This window comes from Mastigoproctus giganteus, chromosome 10 (assembly GCF_048544385.1).
Source record: "Mastigoproctus giganteus isolate SK-2022 chromosome 10, ASM4854438v1, whole genome shotgun sequence".
Lineage (NCBI taxonomy): Eukaryota > Metazoa > Arthropoda > Arachnida > Uropygi > Thelyphonidae > Mastigoproctus > Mastigoproctus giganteus.
The window spans coordinates 175,674,752-175,699,384 of NC_143584.1; the positions used below are offsets into that span (position 1 = coordinate 175,674,752).

Sequence of the window (24,633 nt, forward strand, 5' to 3'; positions counted from 1 at the left end):
CGCATTAACAGATGAGGGTGTGGTTACATTATTTAAATGTTTACAAGCATATTTACATAAAGTTATTACAATAATTGAAAATCATAAATGATTAATTTAATAATTAATCATTTTAATTTAATCATTAATCAAACATTTGCATTGACACCGTGCAAAAGAAATGTATTTAAATCAGAGAATCCATCTGTGGGATGCGTTAGAACAAGTATACGACAGTTCAGGGCGCTATCCTCACTAATGGAACCAAAAGAATTGTTATTTTAACAACGGCTCCCTACTATGTCGAATTAGGGATATATTCAGGCGCATGGACGCTCTAGAAGTGGAGGTTTGGTTTCTGATATTTTTGAGTGGTAGTGTTTATCAAAATATACTAAAAAACGATATTTATTTTTTGTCAATGGACGTTCATTAAAACAAATTCCAATGTTGTCGCGTAGTTTATTTTAAAAAGAGATTTTTTATGAAGAAAACAGTGGTTATAAAGCGTCTATTAGGTCTTAGAAATGGTGACTAAGAATGGTCTCAGCAATTTCAGTAAGTGGAACATTTAGTTCTAGAAGTGGTATAATACATTCAGATACTGCAATGTGAACATTAGGACTAAAAGCCTATGCGAGTATTGGTATTGGATTTATGTCTTTTTCTTCCATCTAATTCCACCATCCACAAGCCTAGTATTTCTCCAACAATTCTTGTTTACTAGCGTATGTTTCGAAGAGGTAAAAGAAAGGCAATATCTCTCTCTCTGCTAGCAACACCATATGTCGATGGAGTGGTCTCTGTAAGTGATATAAAGTCAACCATTGACATGTCATTTCCTTCAAGTGCCGTTTCCTCTAGCGGGGACCTAGAATATTGCTTTTAAATAAATTGCTGTCTCTGATGGAGCAAAACTCGAGTCGATCGAAAAAAAGACATAAAAAACCTTTATGTATATTGGCTCCTTTCGAGGAAGGGCTGCTCTTACGCCCCAGTGAAATTTTTCTTTAAATTATTCAAAAGTCAAACCTGGCCCATCGCAGGTAGCGTGCAAACCTTAACTATTTATGACTCTAAGACACGGACGCATTCATGTCAGCGGAGTTACATAGAGAGGTAAATCATCCTAAAATCTATCCAATGGTGATTTATTGTTGTCGTGGTTACTAAGCGAAAGCTGTTGTAACGAGGCACAGACCTCACTGATAGGATCTTTATCATGCTTGATTTCTGAGAGCATTTGAGGAAGCGCCTATGGAGAGATGGTTGCATCAACCAGCTGATTACTGGTGAAGATCTTGACATATGCGAATATCAAACGCTTATTCGTAATCCCTGTTCTGTAGACAGTTTAAAAAAATTTAAATTCCCAATCCATATAACCCTCGATTTATTTACCTTAACTAAAAGGTTGGAAATTTTCCGATGATGTAAATTTAAAGGCGATGTCATCAAAATGGATCAATAGCCACTTTGTAAGAAAAGAATGATTTTTACGCTTAATTTCCTTTTGAAAAAAAGGAAGAATCTTCACATGCTAAAGATAAGTAATAATATGTACACTGGATCAATGTCCTGTAACACATTTTTCTTATTGAGTTTAATAATTTTCAATTGCAATTTGACCCAACTTGAGCCATTTAACGCTCTTCTTTCCATTAATTAATACGGCAACTTTTTCAATTTCATGACTACCTGCGAACAACCTCAGACACGCAAATGACCTTGTAGAAGACAGGGATCATGTGGAACCATGATGTAGCATGCGATGATATCCTACATCATGGCCGTATGTGCTTTGACATGCGCGCAATGGATCTTAATTATCAAACTTTGTATAACCAAGTCCTTGGAACTGAAGTGATGGTCTTCATATATGTCAATATAATGAAATGTTTCATTAAACTCCAAAGAACATTTCGAAGTGTTAGTATCGAATAACGTGGATGACTGGGAGGGATTACTCCTTTCTTTTTTTTTAAAAGCATCCAGTAGTTATAGTCTAAAATTAATTATACCAGCAGTTACAATTTTCTTGGAATAAATAAATACTTACTGAGGGCAGCCTTGAGGATATTATTACTTGTGGATGCAGTTAATACTTAGAAAAATTCTCATTAGTCGAATGGATGCAGATGGCACGTGAATTCTCAGGGGCTTTATCGAGAGGAACGTACGAGTACCTTCGAGGCTGTTATTGGGCCACAAAAGACAGACATGCATTATAAATGATGAAATGCTGCTGAGAACGATCTTATGTTGTTTGTTATCCAAATCATAACTTTAGTGAAAAATTGCAGGTTGACAATCTTAGGTAAAACAAAGAACAAGAAAAGAAACTGAAAAATTAATTTCTCCATCCAATCAAATGCATAGATCTGTCAAATAATATACATGGTTATTTTACGTTTGCTATTATGAGCTCCAATAATAGTCATCAGTTTTAAGTAAAATTAATTTAAAATTAATAAAAAATTGGATTAACCATTTTTAATGTTTTAGATGTAAATTAAATGACTTTTAGTCGTATTTCTTTTAAAATTAACTGCTGGACTCTTTGGCACCATGCCGGTGGTTGACATGGCGATCAAGATTCTCTTGGTCTCTGGTCTTTGTTCCGTTCATCTTGGTGACTGGTACAGTGGAACAGTAAATGGCTCTGCGGATGGTATCTAGTGTTACTTCTTTGTATTCGAGGTAATCCGGTATTATTCGCCGATTGAGGTAGTCTGTGACCTGCCACAGGGCTCTGGAGTGTGGGTCTATTCTCTTGAATTCTTCCCTTCTGCTCTGGATATGATAACTTGAACCTCGTCTGTTTCCATTTCGGCTGCTCCGGGTTGTACTTCTTGTACTTTTGTTCCTCCCTTACTGGTTCGGCTGTGTCCATATCCTTCTTTTTTTTTTGTAGATGGTTGCTCATATCCTGCTTGGTTTTTTTCCAAGATTTCAGGTTCCTCGTGAAGATTGGTCCGTCTCTGGTTTGTTATTCGCTGTTCTGTGTCCTGAAGAGTCGGGAACCGTTCCAGCCAGTTGGTGAGTAGTTTCACCATGTACATTGTCATATCGATCTCTAGTTTAGTTACTTAATAGTATTCTCGCATGATGAACCTACACATTTCGCTGCTCCACTTGATGCGCTGGCTTTTTGTTCCTTCCTAGATGGACTCTAGCACAGGAAGCATTTCCAGTTATATATAATTAAACACCCTATAAAATCCTCGTCTTTAACGAAGAGGAAATGTCCCAGGTTCAAGTTCCAGACCTGTTTTTCCTTTGAGTTTTTCATCCCATAAATAGGCAAACCGATTATAGAATATACGCAATTTACAAGCATAGTATGCTGCTTCTTCATGTTCTAAGTTGTCTTGCCTCAAAATCTAAAAAGCAAAGAAATTATTATACACAAGAACTGAAGCGACATCTATTTCTACAGAAAACGAATCGAAGTCATTTTAAGTTTTTTTTTTTTTTACTTGTAAATCCTAATTCATTATACGAATTATTCTAAAAAATAAATCTGCCAATTCATGTCAGCTTTGTACTTTAACCTTCGCTTTACATTACACCAAACAGACTGTTAACAGTCAGAAGTCAAGATAAAATCAATGTTTATTACTTGTTGGCCCCTGAAGAGTTAATAGCCACCTCTTAAAATGATTCGACGTAAGAGAGTATATTTTTACATTTGTAATTTTATCAGTTTAATCCAATTTTGTTAAGAATGGAGGTTTTTGAGGTCAGAATTACATTACTTCCTTTCTTTTTCACAGATATGCTATTCAGTGAAATAATATCTGCCTTTTTGAACCTTTTCGAAAGGAGTTACCAAATGACATCGACGTGCCCAACTCAACAATCTAAAATTTGAGTGAATTTCAGTAATCAAAATTGGGTACACGTTTATAATCAATCATTATTTTTAATGTTGTTAAGGTAAGTTTGTGAATAGAGCACAGTTTTTGAAATAAGAAAAGCGTGGAATTCTTAGAGAAGCATTATAAATATTATGAAGCAGTTCAGAAGTTGACTACAAAGGAAAGCAGCGTAAATGAGTTTGCGTGACTAGCATATATTACCTTACAACGAACGACTCTCCTACATAAGATAATCTAAACGCCCATGTGAAACGTCTTTAATGTATTCTCGAGGTGCTGATAAATCATACGAGTTTTATCTCTCTCTCTATGATCATATTTTTACTGACTAATGTTAATGGAAATGCTTCCAAAGTGCTCACATTTATTTTTGACAGCTTAACTGATCCTCTCGATTAGTTATTACTGTTAAAGTTAATTTCTATCAGTATTCTTTTAATTAAAAATTCTTCGATTTTCATCTAATAAAATAAATAGCGACATTTTCTGCGGATTTATGGATGGAATAGATATTAATGTATTTGAAAAAGGTCTCAGATGACTCTGGAACGTTTCCTTTTTATGAATTGCAATTTACACTTTATGCCAAAGAGCTTTATTTTTACCTTACTTAGTACAGCATCCAGTATTACGCAAAAGAGGTTTGTACTTATCTTTGTACAACTTCAAGTTTGGCGAAAATGGTCTGTAATTCCTTTTTACAACATCAAGTATCCAAAGAGGTTTGTACTTGCCTTGTACAACGTGAAGTTCTGCGAAAGAGGTTTGTACTTACCTTTTTAAAACTTTAAGTTGGGTACGAAATAGGTTTGTAATTCCTTTTTACAACGTCAGGTATTGCGCTTTTTACAACATGAAGTTACGCGAAAGAGATTTGTACAAGGTAACTTGACGCGTAACTTGACCTTGTACAAGGTCAAGTTACGCATCACTTCACCTTGTACAAGGTCAAGTTACGCGAAAGAGGTTTGTACTTACCTTATAAGGATTTGTGTATTAAACATTCAAAATATTTTGCTTATTTTTTAAAAATAATTTTACTTTATTTTCCCAACTATACATCGCCACTTCTGAAGCCTGAAAATCAATACTGAACTGCTGATATACAACAAGTTCTGTTTGTATCGGAAGTAAATCTGTCTTGTGTACAGCAACCAGATCTTGTTATCCTATTGTCTTCTTGACGAATTAGATGTCGCATTTTTCACATTCTTGGAAACGGTTCTTGACAAGCCAGTGATATATTAAGGTTTTCATCAAACTTCATTCTATTTTGAACACTAAAACTATTTCTGAGTTCGTCACCATCTGTCACTCTTAATTTTTTTTTTTTTGCTTTTCAACCGAAGACGATTTGATAACATTTTTTTTTTCCCTCTGTGCTTCAAGTAACAAACATCTTATCTTGTCAGGAGAGAAGCAAACACAGAAGAGGCAATGTTGACGCCTTCAAGATCAGCTTGCACTCATGCGGACATGTCAGTCCGTCAAAACAGATAAGTAAAAGAGGGAAGGTGTTGAGCGGGCAAGAGACGGAGAGAATAAACAGATGTGTATGAATAAGGCAGAGAACATAAGAAAAATCGAGACGACGACGAAGAAAGGAAACTTACATGTGCGCGCACACACAAATGTATATTTATTTATTGAGAGAGAGAGAGAGAGAGAGAGAGAGAGAGAGAGAGAGAGAGAGAGAGAGAGATGCTAGTCCTTCTGTACTTGGTAGAATTTTTTGAGAGATCTATAATCTGACTATATTTAACACATCGACCGTCACAATTCAATAACGAGTTTTTATAACTATATACTGCCTAGCAACTTTTATAGGATCATCAGCTAATATGTTGAACTGCCATTGGTTCGCATTACTGCTCTAACAGGAAGTGGCATGAAGTAAATAAGGTGTTGAAAAGCAATACGAGGAATATTACACCATTCATATAGCAAAACTATCCTTAGTTGCTGGAGTGCCACCTAATTTCCTGAGATTTCAGTGGCTAGAAACTAAAAAAAAAATCGCGTACGCGTCGCGGGAAGCCCTAGGAGAAGTCCAAAATGTTGGGCAAAATTAATTTCGATTGGTGATTTTAGATTGTGTGGGGCGTGTTCACGTTGTTCTCAGATAGAGTGGGATGAAGGCTGAAGACTGGGGGGAGATAGACAGAAATATGGAGCCGAAAGGGAAGGCAACTCCAGTTTACAGTGGGGCATACCCATGACCCACCAGAGGGAAGAAATATGGTGGCAAGGAACTGGAAAGAGTGTAGAGTGTAGAGTGTGTTTAGTGTCAAACGGCACCAGGGGTTTCCCCCATCTCCGCGTGCTATACATTGTGGGTGTGAAACAGAACACTGTCAATGCCAGAGGTTTAAAAGTGTATGGATTTTGTACATGTGTAGTGTCGTGTACCGTTGTTCCTCTGGTCATTTAGCCGCTGGGCCCCTAATGGGACCCAACGTTGTCCACACTCTGCCTCGTGGAGGCAGACCAGGTACACCACTATTATAGTTATTTACTCTGGCAGGTCCTGCCACCTAATTTCCTGAGATTTCAGTGGCTAGGACCTTAAAAAAAAAAAAAAAAAAAAAAATTAAAAAAAATAAAATAAATAAATAATAATAATAAAAAGAAATAATAATAATAAATAAAAAAAATAAAATAAAATAAATAAAAAAAAAAAAAAAAAAAACCGTTATATAACGTTATGGGTCAGCCAAAAAGAAGTACTATTTATGCAAATAAATGTTAAGTTTTTGGGTGTAGGGCTCATGCAATTTAACAATGGTTCAGACACTAGTAATTATAATTAAAAGAGAGAGAGAGAGGGGTGGGGAGACTGAAGGCTGGGGGGAAAGACAGAAATAAGGGGTCCATAGAGAAGATGACCCCCAAATCAGTGGAGCAGGCCCATGCCCCACCAGAGGGAAGAGAGGGGGCGGCGAGGGGAGGAGGAGACCAGAAGTCACCTCCCCCTCTCGCCCGGGGTGTGGAGGCAAAGGGCCACGCAAGGGAGCGTGGCTTAAAAAAAAAAAAAAAAAAAAAAAAAATTCTGGAAAGTTGCTGGAGAGGTCTTCATCCTGCAGTGGATTGAAAATGGCTGATGATGATGAAAGTGGTCGGAGGAGGGGAAACTCACGAACCGCCAACGAGGTCTTGGACGACCCTGCTCATTGATGCTCGAGGTGAGCGAAGGCTATCCCGGATGGTACGTGACAACAGAAGGGCGACTGTAGCGCAACTAGCCGGTAATTGGAATGCTGCTGACGGGAGTAATGTGTCACAACACACAGTACATCGAATCCTGCTGAAAACGGGGCTACGTAGCCGCAGGCCGCTCCAAGTGTCTATGCTAACCACGGTTCACCGGCCTATTATGTCAATATTCGCCTTAGGAGACATTGTTGGCAATAAAATATTCATGAAAAGCATTTTGTTCTGTAAATTTTGTCGAGCAGCGTATAGACAAATTCTGTGTAGATATTTGTCTTTCTGCCTACGTATATTTATTTATTTATTTGCTTGAATGTCTTTTTTAAGGTATGCAATCCCCTTGTTTCTTATATTTTTCTTACTGGTAGCTCTATTATCCGCAGCTTACTTCGTTGTAGTTGGAGTTTCATCTTGTAGAATCTCCTCACTTGTTTTTCAGGAATAATCCATCTCTCTAAAGCGCCACTAGAAAGTCCTGTCATGAACTGATTCATGTGCTTTCTAAAGTTTTGCACGAAATATATCATACAGATTCTGTTTTGTAGGCATTTTTCAAAGGCAAGTGTTTTTGCTTTGGGATATTTCTAAGTACCCTTTCGGAAGTTTCTTCAAAATTTTTGTTTATGTGCGTTTACTGACATCGCCTTTATATTTCCGGTAACTCCGCAATGCCTTTTCGGTATCCCTCGTGGGTACATGCGGTTACAATCCTAATTTTTCACTGTGTACGAAAAGACTAAGTCTGAGTATCTTGCGAAGAAGGGTTTCATTTTTTTTATTTGCTCCTTTTCACATCGTAGTTGGATGAAAAACCATGCAACCCTTGGCGAGAGACAACGGTTGCATGGTTTTTTATCCAGAAAAAACAAACCAACCATAAAACTCACTCAGTTTACAGACACAACACACCGATCCTCACAGCCTTAGTTGCTTAATCATAAAAACCAACTTTTTAAGTGAAGTATCTAAATATGCCCTTTGAAATTGATAGTTAGACCATCGACTGTGATGCATGTGGAACTTCTATGTGTAATGCTTCAAATTGGGGAGCAAAATTCAATCAAAATTTGGATCGACTAGTAATATCGAAGACTCCAATTGATGAATTCAGGATTTGAATTTAATTTCCCATTGAAGAATCATTAATAGAATCTCATCTATCAACTTGTGAGCTGTTTCAGCTTTCGCTATCTACGAAGTCCAAATTACTGTACCTTTTGTGTACTTTATATCCAGCAACAGCCCTTTAAATGAAATGTTCCGTGTATATTTGCAACCAAATTACTAGTATACATAGTTGCGTGCTATCTTTACTACCATTAGTATGTCAGACAAAGAATTATTAATGGTTTAAGAAAGAGGCCATCAAGTAACGCTACTGCATGGTGTAGTGTTTAGAATTTGTAATACCTAACTGTACACAGTAGTTACAAGGATGGTTAGAAATTCTAGCGTAACGATCCATAGCGTGGTGTTTTTTTTATCTCCATAGTGTTGCTAAGTATCTCCTACCATCTCAGCACCCCTACTACTGCCATATAATATGCCTGGATCCTTGACAACCATGCTACTCGAAACTGATTGCCATATGTGCGAATTGCAATCTTATATTAGCCCGTTCTCTACTTCGGATCTTTACTAGCGTCACAGACCAGTCCATTTCTACCCAAAGGAATGCTACTAATGAAAAGCCAATTCAAAGCCTCATAAATGGCGTTCTAATCCTTCCAGAATAACTGGAAAATAATCAGTTTAGAAAGATTACTTTTGAACAATGTCTCATCTGTCATTTACCAAATCCCCACTTGTAGAGTAATTAGTGGACAAACACAGTTAGATTGGACAAGTGTTATTAGTACTAGAAAGTCATTAGTAGACTAGAATTGAATCCAAAAGAATATTACAGAACGGACGAGTCCATATTCAACTTGTAACATAATTCTCGATAAGCCCTTAATAGGCAGGAACGTGGAACCATCGCAATCATGGTACCATCGCTTTCAAGATGACAATGTAACCATCCACCGCATCAAATGTCTGAAAGGACTATTTCAGGAACACGTAGAAGACTTCAAGCATCTGTTCGGACTAGCCCATCTTCGGTTCTCCGTATTGAGCATTGAGCGCCTGTGTGATGAACTGGAAAGGCGTGTGTCCGTAAGAATAATCCTCTGCCCACATCACTCCACAAATTTAAATACGTGTTGGAAAAGAGATTCGAGACAATTGTGGCCTAACGCGCTATAAGCGCATTGTTCTAATAAAATGGCTAGGGAGTGTATTAATATGCATAAATCGACCGACATAAACAAGGGTTCTAAAGTGAAAAGGCTACAGACAGCTCACTGACATCTGGCCAAGGCAGACAGCAAGGGCAGAAAAAAGACATAGCTCCTGGAATCATCAGAGTGTAAGCATCGTGTGACATAGACGTTCCTAAATGACACCGGCTTCGAGATGAACATCATTCCATTCTCATCAGGCTGGATGGAAACCACAGAAGCATTTAGAACCGTGCACATAAAGTTTATGTATGACAAACGTCCGGAGGTAAGTCACGTTTTGGATAACAAACAACATTTGAGTCTGTAGAAATTTTCCTGAGAAGTCATCTCTATTTATATTAAGTACCAAAGAAGGACGCAATCCGAGAAGACTGTGGGAGATCTGCCAAGAAAGATATATATCCCACATGAGAGTCAGTTATTATCTTAATGGAGAAAACTTATCTCCCTGATGATATCAAGAAGTTGCGTAACACCAAGGGTCCTCTGATAATGTATATTGCATTAAACACATTTTAATTTGAATATTTATCGTTAAAGGAATAATATTTTACGAAAATATGAAAATAATAAAAAATTTAAAGAACTTTTTAATATTTATATTTTAATTTAATAATATTTAAATTAAATTTTAAAACAAAAGGATCTAAAAGTAATTAATTTAAAATATCATTAAAGGTTACAACAAAGCACTGTAATTTCTCTTTAAAGTTGTCATTTTGATTTTTAGCCGATTGTGGCACCGTCTAACAATCCTCTATGAAATGCTGCAAGGTAAAAAATACAGAATTGATCTTCATAATAGCGCAAGCCGCAAATATTTATCCATAACCGTTCAAAAGTTCTCAATTACTCAAAAAAATAATGGCTTCGGAGATACCCTGTGTTGAGCAGCGTCATCTGTTTACTGCTGATGATAATAAATGATGCAGAACATTTAGAAAATATTGAATACACCGAGAATATAGATTAAAAATTGTAGTGGAGGGGATTAAATGTATTACAATGGCGCCAGAACGTCTGGTTCACATACAAGTTTGCATCATCAAGTGTCACCTAGGTACTCGAGGTTGACAACTATGTCACGCCATATCTATTTTGGTTTCCATGCATTGTGGACAACTCAGTTCTTCTTATTCTTTTTTTTTTCTCGGCGTTCACATTGGTGGAAAATTTTACCTAAAATAGAATAAGCGGATGCAATAAAAATAATAACAGAAATGAGACATGATAATTAAAAGTGGACGCCATAATGGCTTTAAAAAGGCTACAATAATAAGCAGGAAGTTTTAGGCAAAATGGAAAAGGATTTGATTGCAAGATTTAAAAATTTCTAGTACCATAACATCTTCAGTGATTAAGAAAGTGAGTGAGGGTGTTAAGTGCCAAAGCAACTAAGGCTATGAGGAGACAGTATGTTACAAAATATTAGAGAATGAAACTAACACAGTTCCACCTTTACCTCCTGTAGGACATGAAATAATAAAGAATGGTAGCATGCTATGAATTTGGTGTAGATTCGATAAGATCTGCTTAGATGAACTGTGCGACCTTAGGTCCGCTCTCGTCCTGTGGACAGTTGCGTTGCTGTCTTGAATTATTCTCTTGCCGTTCGGGTACAACGTCAACGTTATGTGATGAAGTTGAATGCTCAGATATACCTTTCAGGTGATAGATCCCTCCAGAATAACGAGAGGACCCTTGCCGTATCACTGTTCATCCACGTATCGACAAAATCCTGATGTCCTAAGAGGGCATGTGGATTTTGTTGATACATTGGTGAACTCCGCTACTGCACGTGATGATGCTCCCTCTGCACGAGCATCCGTGGCCATGCTTCTCGTTTGTAATAAAAGGGCATAAAAAGGCTATACGAAACCTATTGCTACTCCCTATATAGCTGTTTTGGTGCTTTTTTGTCACCTCGTCAGGAAGGAGCTAGGCATAAACAGAAAAATCTGAAGCCTTTTTTATTGGCTTGTAGTGCCATGTGACCCAAATAATCACAGGTAATTTAATTTGTCTACGACGGAAGGCAGTGGGACATCTGCTTTGTCTAATAATTTGGTACGGCAGTGTACAAGAAACGCTTCATAAAATTTAATTCATAATAGCAAATTTAAATCTAAGTTGCTGTTTCTAATCAGATATAAATTAATATAAAGAGATATTCCAGTCAGATTTCTCTCATACACCCAATTTTCAACATTTCGCCTATAAGGAAATATTTTTTTTGGTTAACAACCTCCGGTAGGATATGAAATAATATCGAATGGGTGGCAAGCTACGAATTTTGCCTATAGGAGGTGACCATCTACAATTTGATGTAGATAACTTTTGTAATATCAGATCTGTTCCTGGTTAAGGATTACTGTTATGGTTTGAATTGCGATGCATATCCAAGATTTATTTAGAATAATATGTCCATCTTCATAATTTCTTAACTACCTATCTTGTAATACACGGAATATCCAAGTTGTTTTTGAAACTACCACTAGATGGAGCTTGGAATTTAGTTCCCAAGACGAAGGAAGAATATTTAAGTAGCATTATGTATTGCGATTTCGCTTTAGGTAATCTGTTATGCAGAGATTTTACTATGGCAACAGGCAAACTAGAAATTTGAATAAGGAGGAAAAGATGGTGTGCTAGGAACGTAATAGCACAACGTAATACGGCATTGCTTAAGCATTTTGTGTGAGTAAATAATTAGCTGCCATTTTCGTCGATTTTCTCAAGTCTTTGAAAAATAGGCTGGAAGTTTCTTCGAGGTTTTTTGCACATTACTGCATAAGAAGTTCATTTCAAGACTTATATTAACAATAGCTCGTCTAATGGCCTCAGATGAAGTATTAATAGTCCACTTTAATTAACCGAGCTAAGAAAACTGCAATCCTTAAGTCTACCTTCCACCCTCCCCGCAAATGTATTGTGTTCCTAAAGACACTTTTCAAAAAGTAAAAATCTTACAGTAGCCTTCAAGTTGTAATCTTTCCGAGAAAACCTTAATTAAAATCTAAAAGCTTAAGTAATCCACTTTGTCGGCATACAGATGATTTATGGTTTATAGAAAAACATCATTTCGGCCATCAGATGCCGTTAAAGGTGCTAGCGGATCTAATTAATGGTATAAGCATCACCCTTTTCTCTCCTCTTTATTTACCTAAACATCTGCCTCAAATGGACTTAACATAAAAGAAGCTAACGGTGTTATTTAATGGACACTAATGGGTTCTTGTAGTACGCTTGTGATTTTCTTTTTTTTCTGTGAAAAATATATGTCCAATTACCAATTTACTTTGGCAATGGCTATTTCGATAAAATAAATAAGATTCCTCTACTAACTTGGCATATTTTTTTACCTCTGTAATTTCACACCGCATTAATTACAAAATGCAACCATTAATTTAATACGAAATGTTTAAAAGTCTTTCTTGGCTGCAGATAACATTAAAATTGCTTCAGTCAATGATAAAAACAACTATCAGAGAAAATCAAATATCTTTGCTCAATTTCACGTGCAACACCATAGCAACAACGGTTGCTATGGGGCTACACGTGCAACGTCATAGCAACCGTTGTTGCTATGGTGCTCCACGTTGTAATTGTTGCTATGTGAACTTAAATGGTTGTTTTTAAATCTGATTTTTATTCTTTAAAAAAAAAAAAATCAAATTTTTTGCTCATTTTCACGTGGAGCACCATACCAACCATTGTTGTAATTGTTGCTATGTGAACTTGAATGGTTGTTTTTGAATCTGATTTTTTTTTTTTTTATTAAATATATTCTCTTTCTTTTTTTTTTTTAATTATGTGTCCATTTTAAAGTTTAGAGAAGTGTTGGGATAATTACGTTTTTGGTTAAATTCGCTGTTTTTAATGAGTTCTCGCAATTTTATGCGAAGAAATAAATTTTATTTTAGTACGTTTATTCATTTTTTTTTTTAATAAAAAAAATTTCTACCCCGGTCATATTTAAACGAAAATAAGATACAATTACATGCAGAAGATAATAGATTAATGCATCTTTTCCTGTGTATATAAGGAGAAAAAAATGAATCTAATTTCATTTAAAAATATACAAGGAATATATTTCGAAAAATGCATTCTTTTTTTTTCATTATTTTTGTTACATTATCTTTTGGGTAATATAATCGTGCTGCCAGCTATTTAAATGGATTAGCAAAAGTCGTTTCTTGAGAATTATTCCCCAGAGACATTTATTTAGGTAATTTGCTCACAATAAGCCGAAAAGTATGAAAAAGCTGATTTTAATCAGTACTTTGCTTCGCATATGGGACAGAGTATCATTTTGGAATGTCACAAAATTTTGCTATCTTTTTAATATGCCAGTGGCGCCGCCTGGAGACTTTTATCAAATATATGCGCGTTTGGGTTATTTTTTATTTATTATTATTGGTATCAACTGCTAAATCAACTATCTGAATTATTTATTTATTTGCATACATAGCTCCCTCTGGTGTGGAGTTTCAAAATTATTCAGGACTATCGCTGTGCTTGCTTAAATTTTCGATAAATACTCTAGTGTCTCTTGTCGCTTTGTCAACTAGAATATTTTGACCGGAAATTTTCTGCTACGTTGCCAGCGACTGAAGCGCTTCCTGCTGTTCAAACAGCTTCAGTGTCACTGCGCAGCTGATTATAATACTGTAACGCTGGAGTGACCCAGTTGATTTAATGCTTAACCTTCGAGATTTATTAATGGTTTTGGCGGAACGTCAGATTGTAACAAGCTGCAATGCGCGCACTATGGATTTTTAGTACGCACATACAGTTACCTACCAAAAAAAAAAAAAAAAAAAATGTATGCCTCTAATACAGTCAATCTACCATTAATACCATTTTAAAAACTGGTATGACCTTTATCGTCAAAATATTAGGCGCCACCAATCGAGAAATATAATTTTTTACTCAAAGGAAACTGATAATATGTCATTAGGAGGAGGCACAAAGTTTGTCAGGATTTGAAAGGATGTGACTTCGTTTATCCACTCACCTTCGTAAATATAGCTCAGAGCACCTGCAGCACGCACTTATACTTTTCCGTTCAGCCAAATAACAGTTCGACTCCCATACAGTTACAAAATAGCGTACACTATGCAAATCTTATGAGTGCATGCATACGGTAGCTTTCCCACTACTTTCTGAACAGCCCTAGAAAATTAAATATAAAAATAGCATTAATTTTTACATTGGATGAACACCAATGTGAAAGATACTAGGTACTGTATTATGAAATGTTTCATAACAAATCAGGTGTACACGTTGATGTACAACTACAGCGCCTGTGGCGTCAGTTCTGTGGTTGACTCTTTATTGCTATTGGAATAATTCTAAACTCGTTAAAGGAACTACACAAGTAGTGGATGTTCCAGAAAAATATGAACATATTTTAAGAGCTCCATCTGTCTGCATGAAAATGATGATATTAAATTTCTCTTCACTGTTCTTGTTGGTGTGGTGGAAGTACCAAAAGTTACAAAGAACTGTATTTTAATATGTGGTGTCCATGCTTGCATAAATTGCACAAATTTGTCTGAATGGTCCAATATAAAAGTATGTGGCATTTCTTTTTCTTCTCTTGCTGACTCTGCCATCTCAATTTGAGATCTTTTCCGGTAGACGCGATCTACTGGACACGCTCTTTAACATTCGGAATCAGTGCCGAACAAGACTCGTCCAATGAGCTGAACGTGCTTCAAGGAAATAAACTTTGGAGAACCCCCTGGTTTGAGACGTGCTCTGCATTGAGAGTATTAAAGCAGAAAGAAGAGAAGGCGTGGTTAACGGGATACTGCCCGTATATGAAGCTCTAGGGGAAAGGGTTTTGGCAAGTTCGACAGACTGCGACAAAATATTAGAATCTCTTAACAATGGAGACTTGGATATTTGTGCCTTAAAAATCAAATAATGTGTTATTTTGCAGATGTACAGTACTATAATATTGATTTGCGAGCAAATCCAGGAGTGGAATGGAATTCCATGGTCAACGTTCCTCTGAATTGGCTTCTATAAGTCCTCTACTCTCTTCCAAACCAATCCGAACATGTGCCTCAACCAGTCAGCATTGGTTCACTGTCCAACCATCAAAATATGGATGATTAATAAAGGTACCTTGTGAAAAAAAAGTTATGATCATTCTTTATTGAAGAGTCTTCGCAAATTCTTATTCTAGAGACTATATATGGAATTATAACGCCCTTAGATCATTACAGCAACTCATATTTTAAATATGATATGATATTGAATTGAATTTATGATAATGAATATACGTTCGCATGATCTTAGAGCAGATCTCAGAGAGATGAAGTAAAAAATAGGATGCATAATTGATGACATTTCTTCAATACTTATAATGAAGACACATTTATAATGTACGAGGTGAAAAGTAATACCCTTCTTCAAGAAATAATGGCGCTCGTTGGCCCGAGGAGTAACAGTGGAAGAATTTGTCACTCCATCGTATTCTGCAACGCTTCTCGAACAATTCGGCAGTTAATGTTTCGCCGCCGCTTTCAAACAGCCGCTATCAAAGGTAGTTTCAATGAACTTGTCGGGGCTATGCTTGATAAACGAGGTATCAATGGAGATTTATAATCCAACTTGTCTCTGTAATGTTTCACAAAGCAACTGATGCATTCCAATTACCAGTGTGCCAAATTGGAACCCTACTATGTTGCTCTTGGGAAGAGACCGTTGCTATGGTGAGAGCTATCAGCGAATCAGTAGTCAAACTAGGAACTTGCCAAAAAAATTGTGATTTTTAAGGAAGATAAATGGATCGCTTTCTTCAAACTGATGTGAAGAATTCTCTTTGTCTCCTTTCATAATTAAAATAGATTTCAAGGGGGAAGCGTAGTGATTGAGCGATTAAAACTGTCATTCTTCCATCTACGACTCTATCTATCTGTATATCTACCATTATTTAAGGCTCTTAATCAAAATAAAAAAACAAACGAACGTTTCTTGCCTTATTGACGATAGTCGAACCCAGATTATTATAACCACTGTGCTATCCATGGTGCCCTCACTGTCTTATGGGATAAAGTTTTTCTCTGCTTGACGTGGTATAGTTAATAGAAGGGACTTATTTTGTAAGGGTAGGATTCACTTGAACAGGGGAAGTTCAATAGTCTTTGATGCCATAAACGAGGGCCTTAAGGCCCTCGTTTCAGGGAAAAACTGCTAACTGGAAGGAGGAATAGGAAAGCGTCTGGTAAAACTCATATTATGGATATGAATATTCACTTGTATACTATTCAGTGGGACATTTTGTAATTCTGTACGCATGGAAAGACCCACTGAACAATCTCCAGCATTTACATGCCACATTGAGCTCCTGGTCAGATAAGCTGATGCTAATATTGTAGGAATAAGTGAAACATGGTGTCATCCTGAGATAGATGACCAATTTCTTTACAGTGAGGTGTGCATTCAGAAGAGACATGGAAAACAAAAGGGATTGAAAGCAACAAGATCATTTTTAGAGTCTGATCAAGTCCGCGCAGCAGTTGAGTCTGTGAGATGCGAGATGGATAGTGTAAAGGAAAGTTGATGGCCGATGTGTGTTACAGGCTAATTGATTCCGAAGAGTAGATAAAGATTTCTTAAAGCAACTTGAGTAGGCATGCGAGGTGGCCTTCTGTCCGCATTTGATTCAGATATTTCATAAATGTAAATTTATTCTCAACTCTCATGAAATAAGTACTAAGAAGATTAAAATTAGATTCTTCTATTGGAGGGAAGATCATGAAATATCACTGCAACATATCGATTTTGGTCAATCAGTCACCACAGGGGAAATCAATTTTTTCATTCGTACTCAAAGTTCTGAATATGTCACGTTTATTTTTTTTTATAGACATCATACGCAGTCTCGAGTTCAAAAGAGGTTGTCGACAAGTGATTTAGAAGATGTAGTGGTATTTCTTCTTAAATATTTGAAGTGGTATTTCAAATATTTTGAACCAACAACAAAATATGGAGATTTGGTTAGCAATATACCGTACAAGTCATCCTGGAGTTCCTGGATGAAATTTTTAACAACAGGTGGCTTCTAACAGCTACTCGGAGATTTACGGTACCCCAAAGATAAAAATTGCATGGGTGATTTTTATTGCCCATGAAAGACAATGTTTTTCAGAAGACTCCAGGAACCATTCCTGCGCTGAAGAAAGCGATTGAAGATGAAATTCTGTGTCGGTGGACATGTTGGAACATATTCTTCGCAATTTACACTCCAACAAACATGGTCATTGAACATGTTGTGGCATGAATTTCCCAACATTTCTAAATGTATTTCAACTATTAATTTTTGTTTCTAACCAATATTTTCAGATGTATAAAATATTATGATTAATCATCAATATGTAAATATGCCTATTGACCATCAGGCTGAAACAAATCCTTCATACTATTAAATCCATACTAAAGTAGACCATTAAGACTCCGAATAACTTGTCTATTGTAGAACTATTCCTCTAGGTATAAACTTAAAATAAAATTTTTTCGAATCTTTAAAAAATCTTTTCTTTCCTTTGTTGACTTTAGGGCTACCTGCTGCTGCTGATTGATCTTCCTGACTATTTGCAGACAGTGGGTTCCATGACTACGGAATGAAAGAAGAAATTTACAGTTCAAATGTCAACACAAAGATATTTCTTTGGAACTGTAGACTTCGCGAACAATGCGCTAAAATTCCTTTTCAGAGGAGGTGATTGAAAGGGTTGTGTCTCTGGAAACACGCTGTTCTGATGGTAGATTATTCAGTCGCATCACGAACCAAAATAAAACAACCAGACTGTGACACTTTCGGGGAACTCTAAAATAAATTCTCAGCTGATTGCGAATTCACAACGTATTTGTCTTTTGTCTCCTAAAATTCTTCTTTGGCATGCTGTGCAAGTTTCTTCCTCCCACTTGAAAATTCTCGTGCAGCAGAAAAACCCGATTTCCGTGTACACCACCGGAAAGATCAGGTTTATCGCGTGTTTTGGAAGTTTTGAAAATAAGCCCAATTGGATGGAGCTAAAGATTTGTTCACAGAATCCTAATGTCTGTGTTAAGAAGGTAAAGGCGTCTTCAAGTAGTTGGAATCACTATCTTCTGATGTTAGAAAATTCTGTTTCAACATGTCAGTGTTATTTATTGGCATTGTTATCGGATAAAATAGGGATTACTGGTAAGATCCTTCGTTGGAACAGGGGTGACTAAAAGATAGACTTAAATGGACATTAATCAGGATAGACCAGAGAAAGTCCCATAAAAATTTCTCCTGTTATCGACGGGACTCGAACCCAAATGAATTTTTCAACCAACCAAGAACTGACTTACCTATTTGAATTCAAAAAAAGGTTGGAAAATTTTAAAAAGCTGTCTAAGGATACAGTAACTACCATGCGAATCTTTATTTCTGTGCATGCAGCGATATGTACGTATGTTCATAGTGAATGAGTGACTTGATATTCGCGTTGTCAGTTTGTGGAGGTCTGAAATGGTAGACGTGGAATCAAATTATGGATGCGCTTGGGTAAGATTTTGTAATAATCTTTCGACCTGAAGTCGACATCTTAAAGATAGGAGTTCATGTTTTAGACTCGAGGATCTAATATGGTTTCGACGTATCAAGAACTTTCAATCAGTGGAAGATGATCGTCAGTCTACGATACTTTAGGATGACTTTTTTGAACATATCTTAATTAATGGAGGAAAAAGCCTTCATTAATAAAGGCAAGAAAAGATTTTTTTTCGGTCGAGGAGTGTATTATGGGTTATACGTCATTAGTGTATTTAAATTACCTGTGTTCTTTGGGTAGATTTTTCTGTTTTAAAGGATGAAAAAACAAACCCAAAAGAGACAAACTCAGTCACATCATGAAATACCTATAATAATTCCTTTGGACCAGACGGGATTCAGATTCAGGCTTTTCCACACATTGTGGAAGAACACGCAGATCGTAGCCAGTTCGTTAGCCACGAGGGCTATTGAAAAGTGAAAAACATAAATTCAATAAATTGAATAATTTCCGTGAAGGAAATGGATGTAAGATTTAGGTGAGGTGTTGGGGATAAGGTATTGTGTGGGTTTCAAGGGGAAGGAGGGAGGAGATACGGAATGAAATTTAACAAAAACTCATCGAAAACTGAGGGATTCATCAATACATAATTATAAATTGATGATAGATAATAAATAGTATAAATCTTTCCAATATATCTAATAATAATATTTCTTTGTCCACGCTTTTGGAAATGACCTCTTTTGGATTACTTCAATACGAAAACCTGGCAAGCATTTTGGTAAACACTCTTCCAAATACCATTTGTAGGAGGAAAAAATAGAATAAAAAAAAAGAATCTTAACGTGTTCGTTTGTACTCCGTTTCCATACTTTGTGATCCTCAAAGCTGACAGTTGCTGCGCACTTTGTCCAGATATTAGTAATAAGCGCCGTTTTAAGAGAAATTTCAATTACAGGCTGCTCGCAGCTGTGTTCTCTATGGCTCTCATGGGCATCTCTAATAGATGGATGAACTTCGGTCTTACAAATATTTGCTCGCGAGTTCTGTGAAAGCGGACAGCAAATCTCCCCAGTAACACCAATAGTTACCGTACGGCATTCATGACCAACCTACCAAAGTGTCCCTCCCTTATTGAACACCCTTCTCGTTGTGCACATTGCCTGGAGTTATACACTAGACCTTAATAACGGAAGCTTGTTCAAACACGACATGCTATGACTCACAGCTCTGTGAATGAAATTAGCAAACTTATCTCAACCTCCCGATATATCAAACTACTCCACTTTCGTTAGTTTAATATTAAAATAAATTATAAAGAAGAAAGTTGATCACAGCAGATTGGTATCTCAATCGATATTACTTATTTTTGGAAACAATCGCATTATTAGTCTTAAAGATCATATGGAGGAATCTTACAAAATGTACAGATTTGTACTGATTATAGAGCAATTGATGAATACGTTCTAAATTTTCTTTTTCTACTCGATGTAGGTATCCATTGCTGAAGAACTTCAAAATCCAGTCGAAACATTCTGTAGTTGTGGAATAATCTATGCTCAAAAAGAGCCTGTCATATTAGGGCCATCTGAGAACAACCCCTAACACCCATGTGTATTATTTTAGTGGGTTTTCTGATCCCTTTGCCTGTTTTGCTGGATAAAAAAAATCTGAATTTCCGGGAGATGAACCTTGCTATAACTCAGCCACCAAGTGAATAAAACCCATAAAAGTTCCCGCATCATTGAGATAATCCATGGTAAGGTGAAAGCGTCCATTTTTTGTTTGGAGGTGATCGCTAAAACCTTTTAGTTCTCTTTTTAAATGATATATAATCCAGTTGCCGCTTTGGGCGATTAAGGGTCGTTTTTTTGTGTACTACAAACCCGATTAAGTCATGGGAAGAGGAAACCATATATCCTCCTCCTGAAATCGGCTAATCCTCGGTTAAAGAATTTTTTTTAAAAATTCGTCTACTCATTGACGAGATTGGAAAAGAAACGTTTTTGATGGAGCGGTGTATTCCTTGGATGATGGCTTGCCTAATAAACTGGCCACTCAGTGCATTTGTAGTTGGCTTGGCACTATTAATCTATCTCAATAAAGCCATTCGCTAATAGAATTAATGCTGATCGGAATATGGGGATGTCTCCTTACAATGCCTGGATCACTGGGAGATTATCTAAAACATTCACCACTATAGAATCAGCGTTGTTTGCCATCTGTTTAAGAGATTTGATACCACATCGACAAATGGTCCAAAATTCAAACACACCGAGGAATAAATCCACCTTAATGCAGTTTGTGCCGTTGAAGATTTAGCTGAAAATTGCCTACTCCACAGTTGTGGAATAAACGGCACCAGGGGAGCTGCAATGACGTTGGGAGTTTTTCTTCAATTTACAGCCTCGTTCAACTAGGAACTCGCGTTCTTATTGGTACCTATACAAGTCTTGCGATGATAATCTTATCCCCTCCCCCTCCGTCATTAATCAATAGAGCGACAAATTTAATGAAGGGAAAAACTTGAACAATGCGCTGTTTAACAAGCTCAGAATTCTGGGACAATAGACTCTGTCTTTCAGCTTTTATGTCATAAAGGATTATCCCGATAGACTCCTCTCTCTTTTGCAACATAACCATTTTAACGAAGTTCATCCAGACAATTGAGATCCTCCACAATGGAAGGGTTCACTAAACAATGCTAATATAAAATAATGGTCTCATCAAAGCTGACATTAATAGGCAATTTAGGATGTTCCTGCTTATCTATTCGGCGATGATTTGAACGTTTCCAATTAATGAGCGAAATCAATGGTGCGCGTTCAAATAATTGTTGAGCATTGATTGCGTTATTAAAATTTCATATCCGGATAAGAAGGGTTCGTTTTGCTATCAGAGAGTTGCAGAGTAAAGTGATCGGGAGATTTGCAAAGAACGATTTGATTGGTTTTAAGTTTCTTTTTTATCCTACGAAAGGGATTTTAATTTCTTCTAAGGTTGAGGGGTGTCATTTATCTCCCATTAGCTGAATTATAATCCATCAGTTTCTTAGTGGAGGAAAAAAAATACCACATCCAATTTTTCCATTCTTAATCCTTAGCTGTCGCTCGAAGTAAAGGACAGCTCTGGGTTTTTTCTCTTCTAAACTGAGTGTTTAATGACATTTTATCGAGAAAGAGAAGTTCCTTTAAGGCCCTATAGATTTATGTGGTATTAGTGCTGTTCCTCTTGGGAAAACGTGTTTAGATTTGTCGTTTTACAGAAGGATTACTTTGTCAATCTGGATGTAGAATCTTAAGTTGTTGTCATTATTCTCTGGTGGCAAAATGATAAACAAACAGGTCACTTTGACGGGGATTTTCGGTTAGAATGTCAGAGGTAGCTTAAGATATTTTAAAATGCTGTATAGTAGACATTGGACTTTGCTGTCCCAGTGGAGAGACATTGCACTTTGGCTATGAATGGAGAGAGGGAGAAAGAATGAAAGAAATGAATAGATACATAGATATATATATGGGGGAGAAAATGTGGTACAGAATAGAAGAGTGGGAGAGAACGAAAAAAAGATGGAAGGAATAGAAAGACAAAGAAACATAGAGAGAGAAAGTGCATCTTGTTTTCACAGGTGGTCAGAGGGGATAATAAGAAATATAAAGGAAGGTAGATCGGAAAGAACAGAGCATAAAGAAGGAGATAGAGAGAGGGAAAAATGACTAGACAGATAGTTAGATGCAGGGACAGAAAGAGTGGATCAGAATAGAAAGAATGCAAGAGAGAAAGGGATAACAGGGATAAAATGAAAGAGAAAAGAATAGGGATAGAACGAAAAAAAGATGGAAGGGAGGATAGAATGACAATGAGACATAGAGAAAGTACATCTTATTTTCATAGGTGGTCAAATGGGATAATACGAAAGATAAAGGTCGGAAAATACAGAAGAACAGAAAGAACAAGAAGAAGGTTGAGCGAGCGAGAGCGAAATGACTAGACAGAGTGACAGAAAGAGTGGAACAGAACACAAAGAATACAAGAGAGAAAGGGACAGGAATAGAATGAAAGAAAAGGGATGGGGAAAGAAAGAAAGATAGAGAGGGAAGGGATACAACGAAAAAAAAAAAGATAGAGAATGGGACAGGGATAGAAATTGTACTGATGAGATAGCGATAGAAAGAAAGAGAGAGGAGTAAGAATAGAACGAATAACAAGCAATAGAGACAGAAAAGGGATGGTGGTAGAAGGAAAGACAGAGAGGGAAAGAAAATAACGAAAAAAAGGAGAGGGGGAAGGGATAGAAAGACAACAGGACACAGAGAGAGAAAGTTCATCCCACTTTTCACTGGTGAATAGAAGGGATAAAAAGGAAGATAAAGGGGGTAGGAACGAGAGAAACAAAAAATGATAGAAGAGTAGAAAGGGGGGGTGGGGAGAAAGAAATGACTGGATGAATAGAGAGTGACATACAGAGTGAGAAAGAACAGAAGAGAGAGGGATAGAATGAAAGAGAAGAAGGGATAGAACAAAAGAAAGAAAGGGATAGAATGAGAGAGAAAAATTCCATCTCTTACTTTCATAGACGGATAGAACTGTAGGGGGATTAAAAAGAGACACGAATGATAGAAAGAGAGAAAAAGAAACAAGAGCAGAGAGAGAGAGAGAGAGAGAGAGAGAGAGAGAGAGAGAGAGAGAGAGAGAGAGAGAATTAAATGCTAGCTACACGCAGCCCTGTCTGCCCCGGTTGACATTTTCTCAGAACATATCCCAGTTCGTCCCGGGTGGAACTATTTGTTAAGACCGCTTCCGACATCTTCCGTCAAGTGACACGCTGCCGGAACCCATCGTCATTCCATCTGTGACGGAACTTGAGCTTCGAGTGGGGTGGCGTGCGCTCGCTATGGCGGCCGAATCCACGATCAGGTCATTGGTACATTTCACCCGCGTTAATTAATCGTCCGTTTAATTAATGCGGGGAAATGAGGCTGCGCTTTTGCTTCGCGCTAACAGCTACGTTTCCGGTTCTCATTATTCGAACGGCGATACATTTTTTGCCCATTTTTATCGCCTGGCGGAAACAGCGGCTAATTTGCATATTAATTAGCCCGATGTTTACATATTTTACAAAAAACTTTTCGTCATTCTAATTCGTGCACGTTTTTCAGACAGAACCCCCGAACTCGAATATGGTGCCAATAATGGGTGTGAATTTAGTTCGAGATCGCTGGATGCAGTTCAACCGAGTTAATTATAGATTAAATCAGTAGCATCGCATCGTACATGGAACTCACTTCGCATTCTCTCTCTCTCTCTCTCTCTCTCTCTCTCTCTTTAATAGAATCTCGCCTCATTTTCATCCACTTTTATTACTCGTGCGATTCTATTTTTTTGATAAGCGGTGTATTTATGCGGGACTCTTCTTATATTTCGCCCGCAATTCTTTCTTTTTAAGAGCAAACGATTTAAGGCTGCGCCCCCGTATCGGCCGTTTCTACTCCGATTTCTCAGTCGATGCTTTGGTAACCATGGTAACGACAAAAAAAAAAAAAAAAATACGTAAAAACTTATTGTTTACGTCGCCGTTTTCTATTACTTTTTAATGATCCCTTTCGACGTTTCTAATAATTTTAGATTGCCGATTATTCTTCCATTTTTGCCATTTTTTGTCGTTCCGTTTATAAAATATTGCCGATTTTGTTTATAGGCAGATCCCTTAAGAACACCGAGGGGTTTTCGTGACGTATTCGA

The 24,633-nt window shown here is 36.9% G+C and overlaps 1 protein-coding gene across 1 annotated transcript in view; it reads right to left on the bottom strand.

The window, feature by feature from the left end:
• Positions 1 to 3,209: 3,209 nt before the first annotated feature.
• The window catches only part of LOC150079546 (uncharacterized), a 102,362-nt gene continuing 80,938 nt past the window's right edge, over positions 3,210 to 24,633 (bottom strand). Inside the window, exon 7 of the mRNA XM_090383100.1 lies at positions 3,210 to 3,362. Within this exon, the coding sequence (XP_090239226.1) occupies positions 3,210 to 3,362 (153 nt within the window). The remainder of the gene's footprint in view (positions 3,363 to 24,633) is intronic.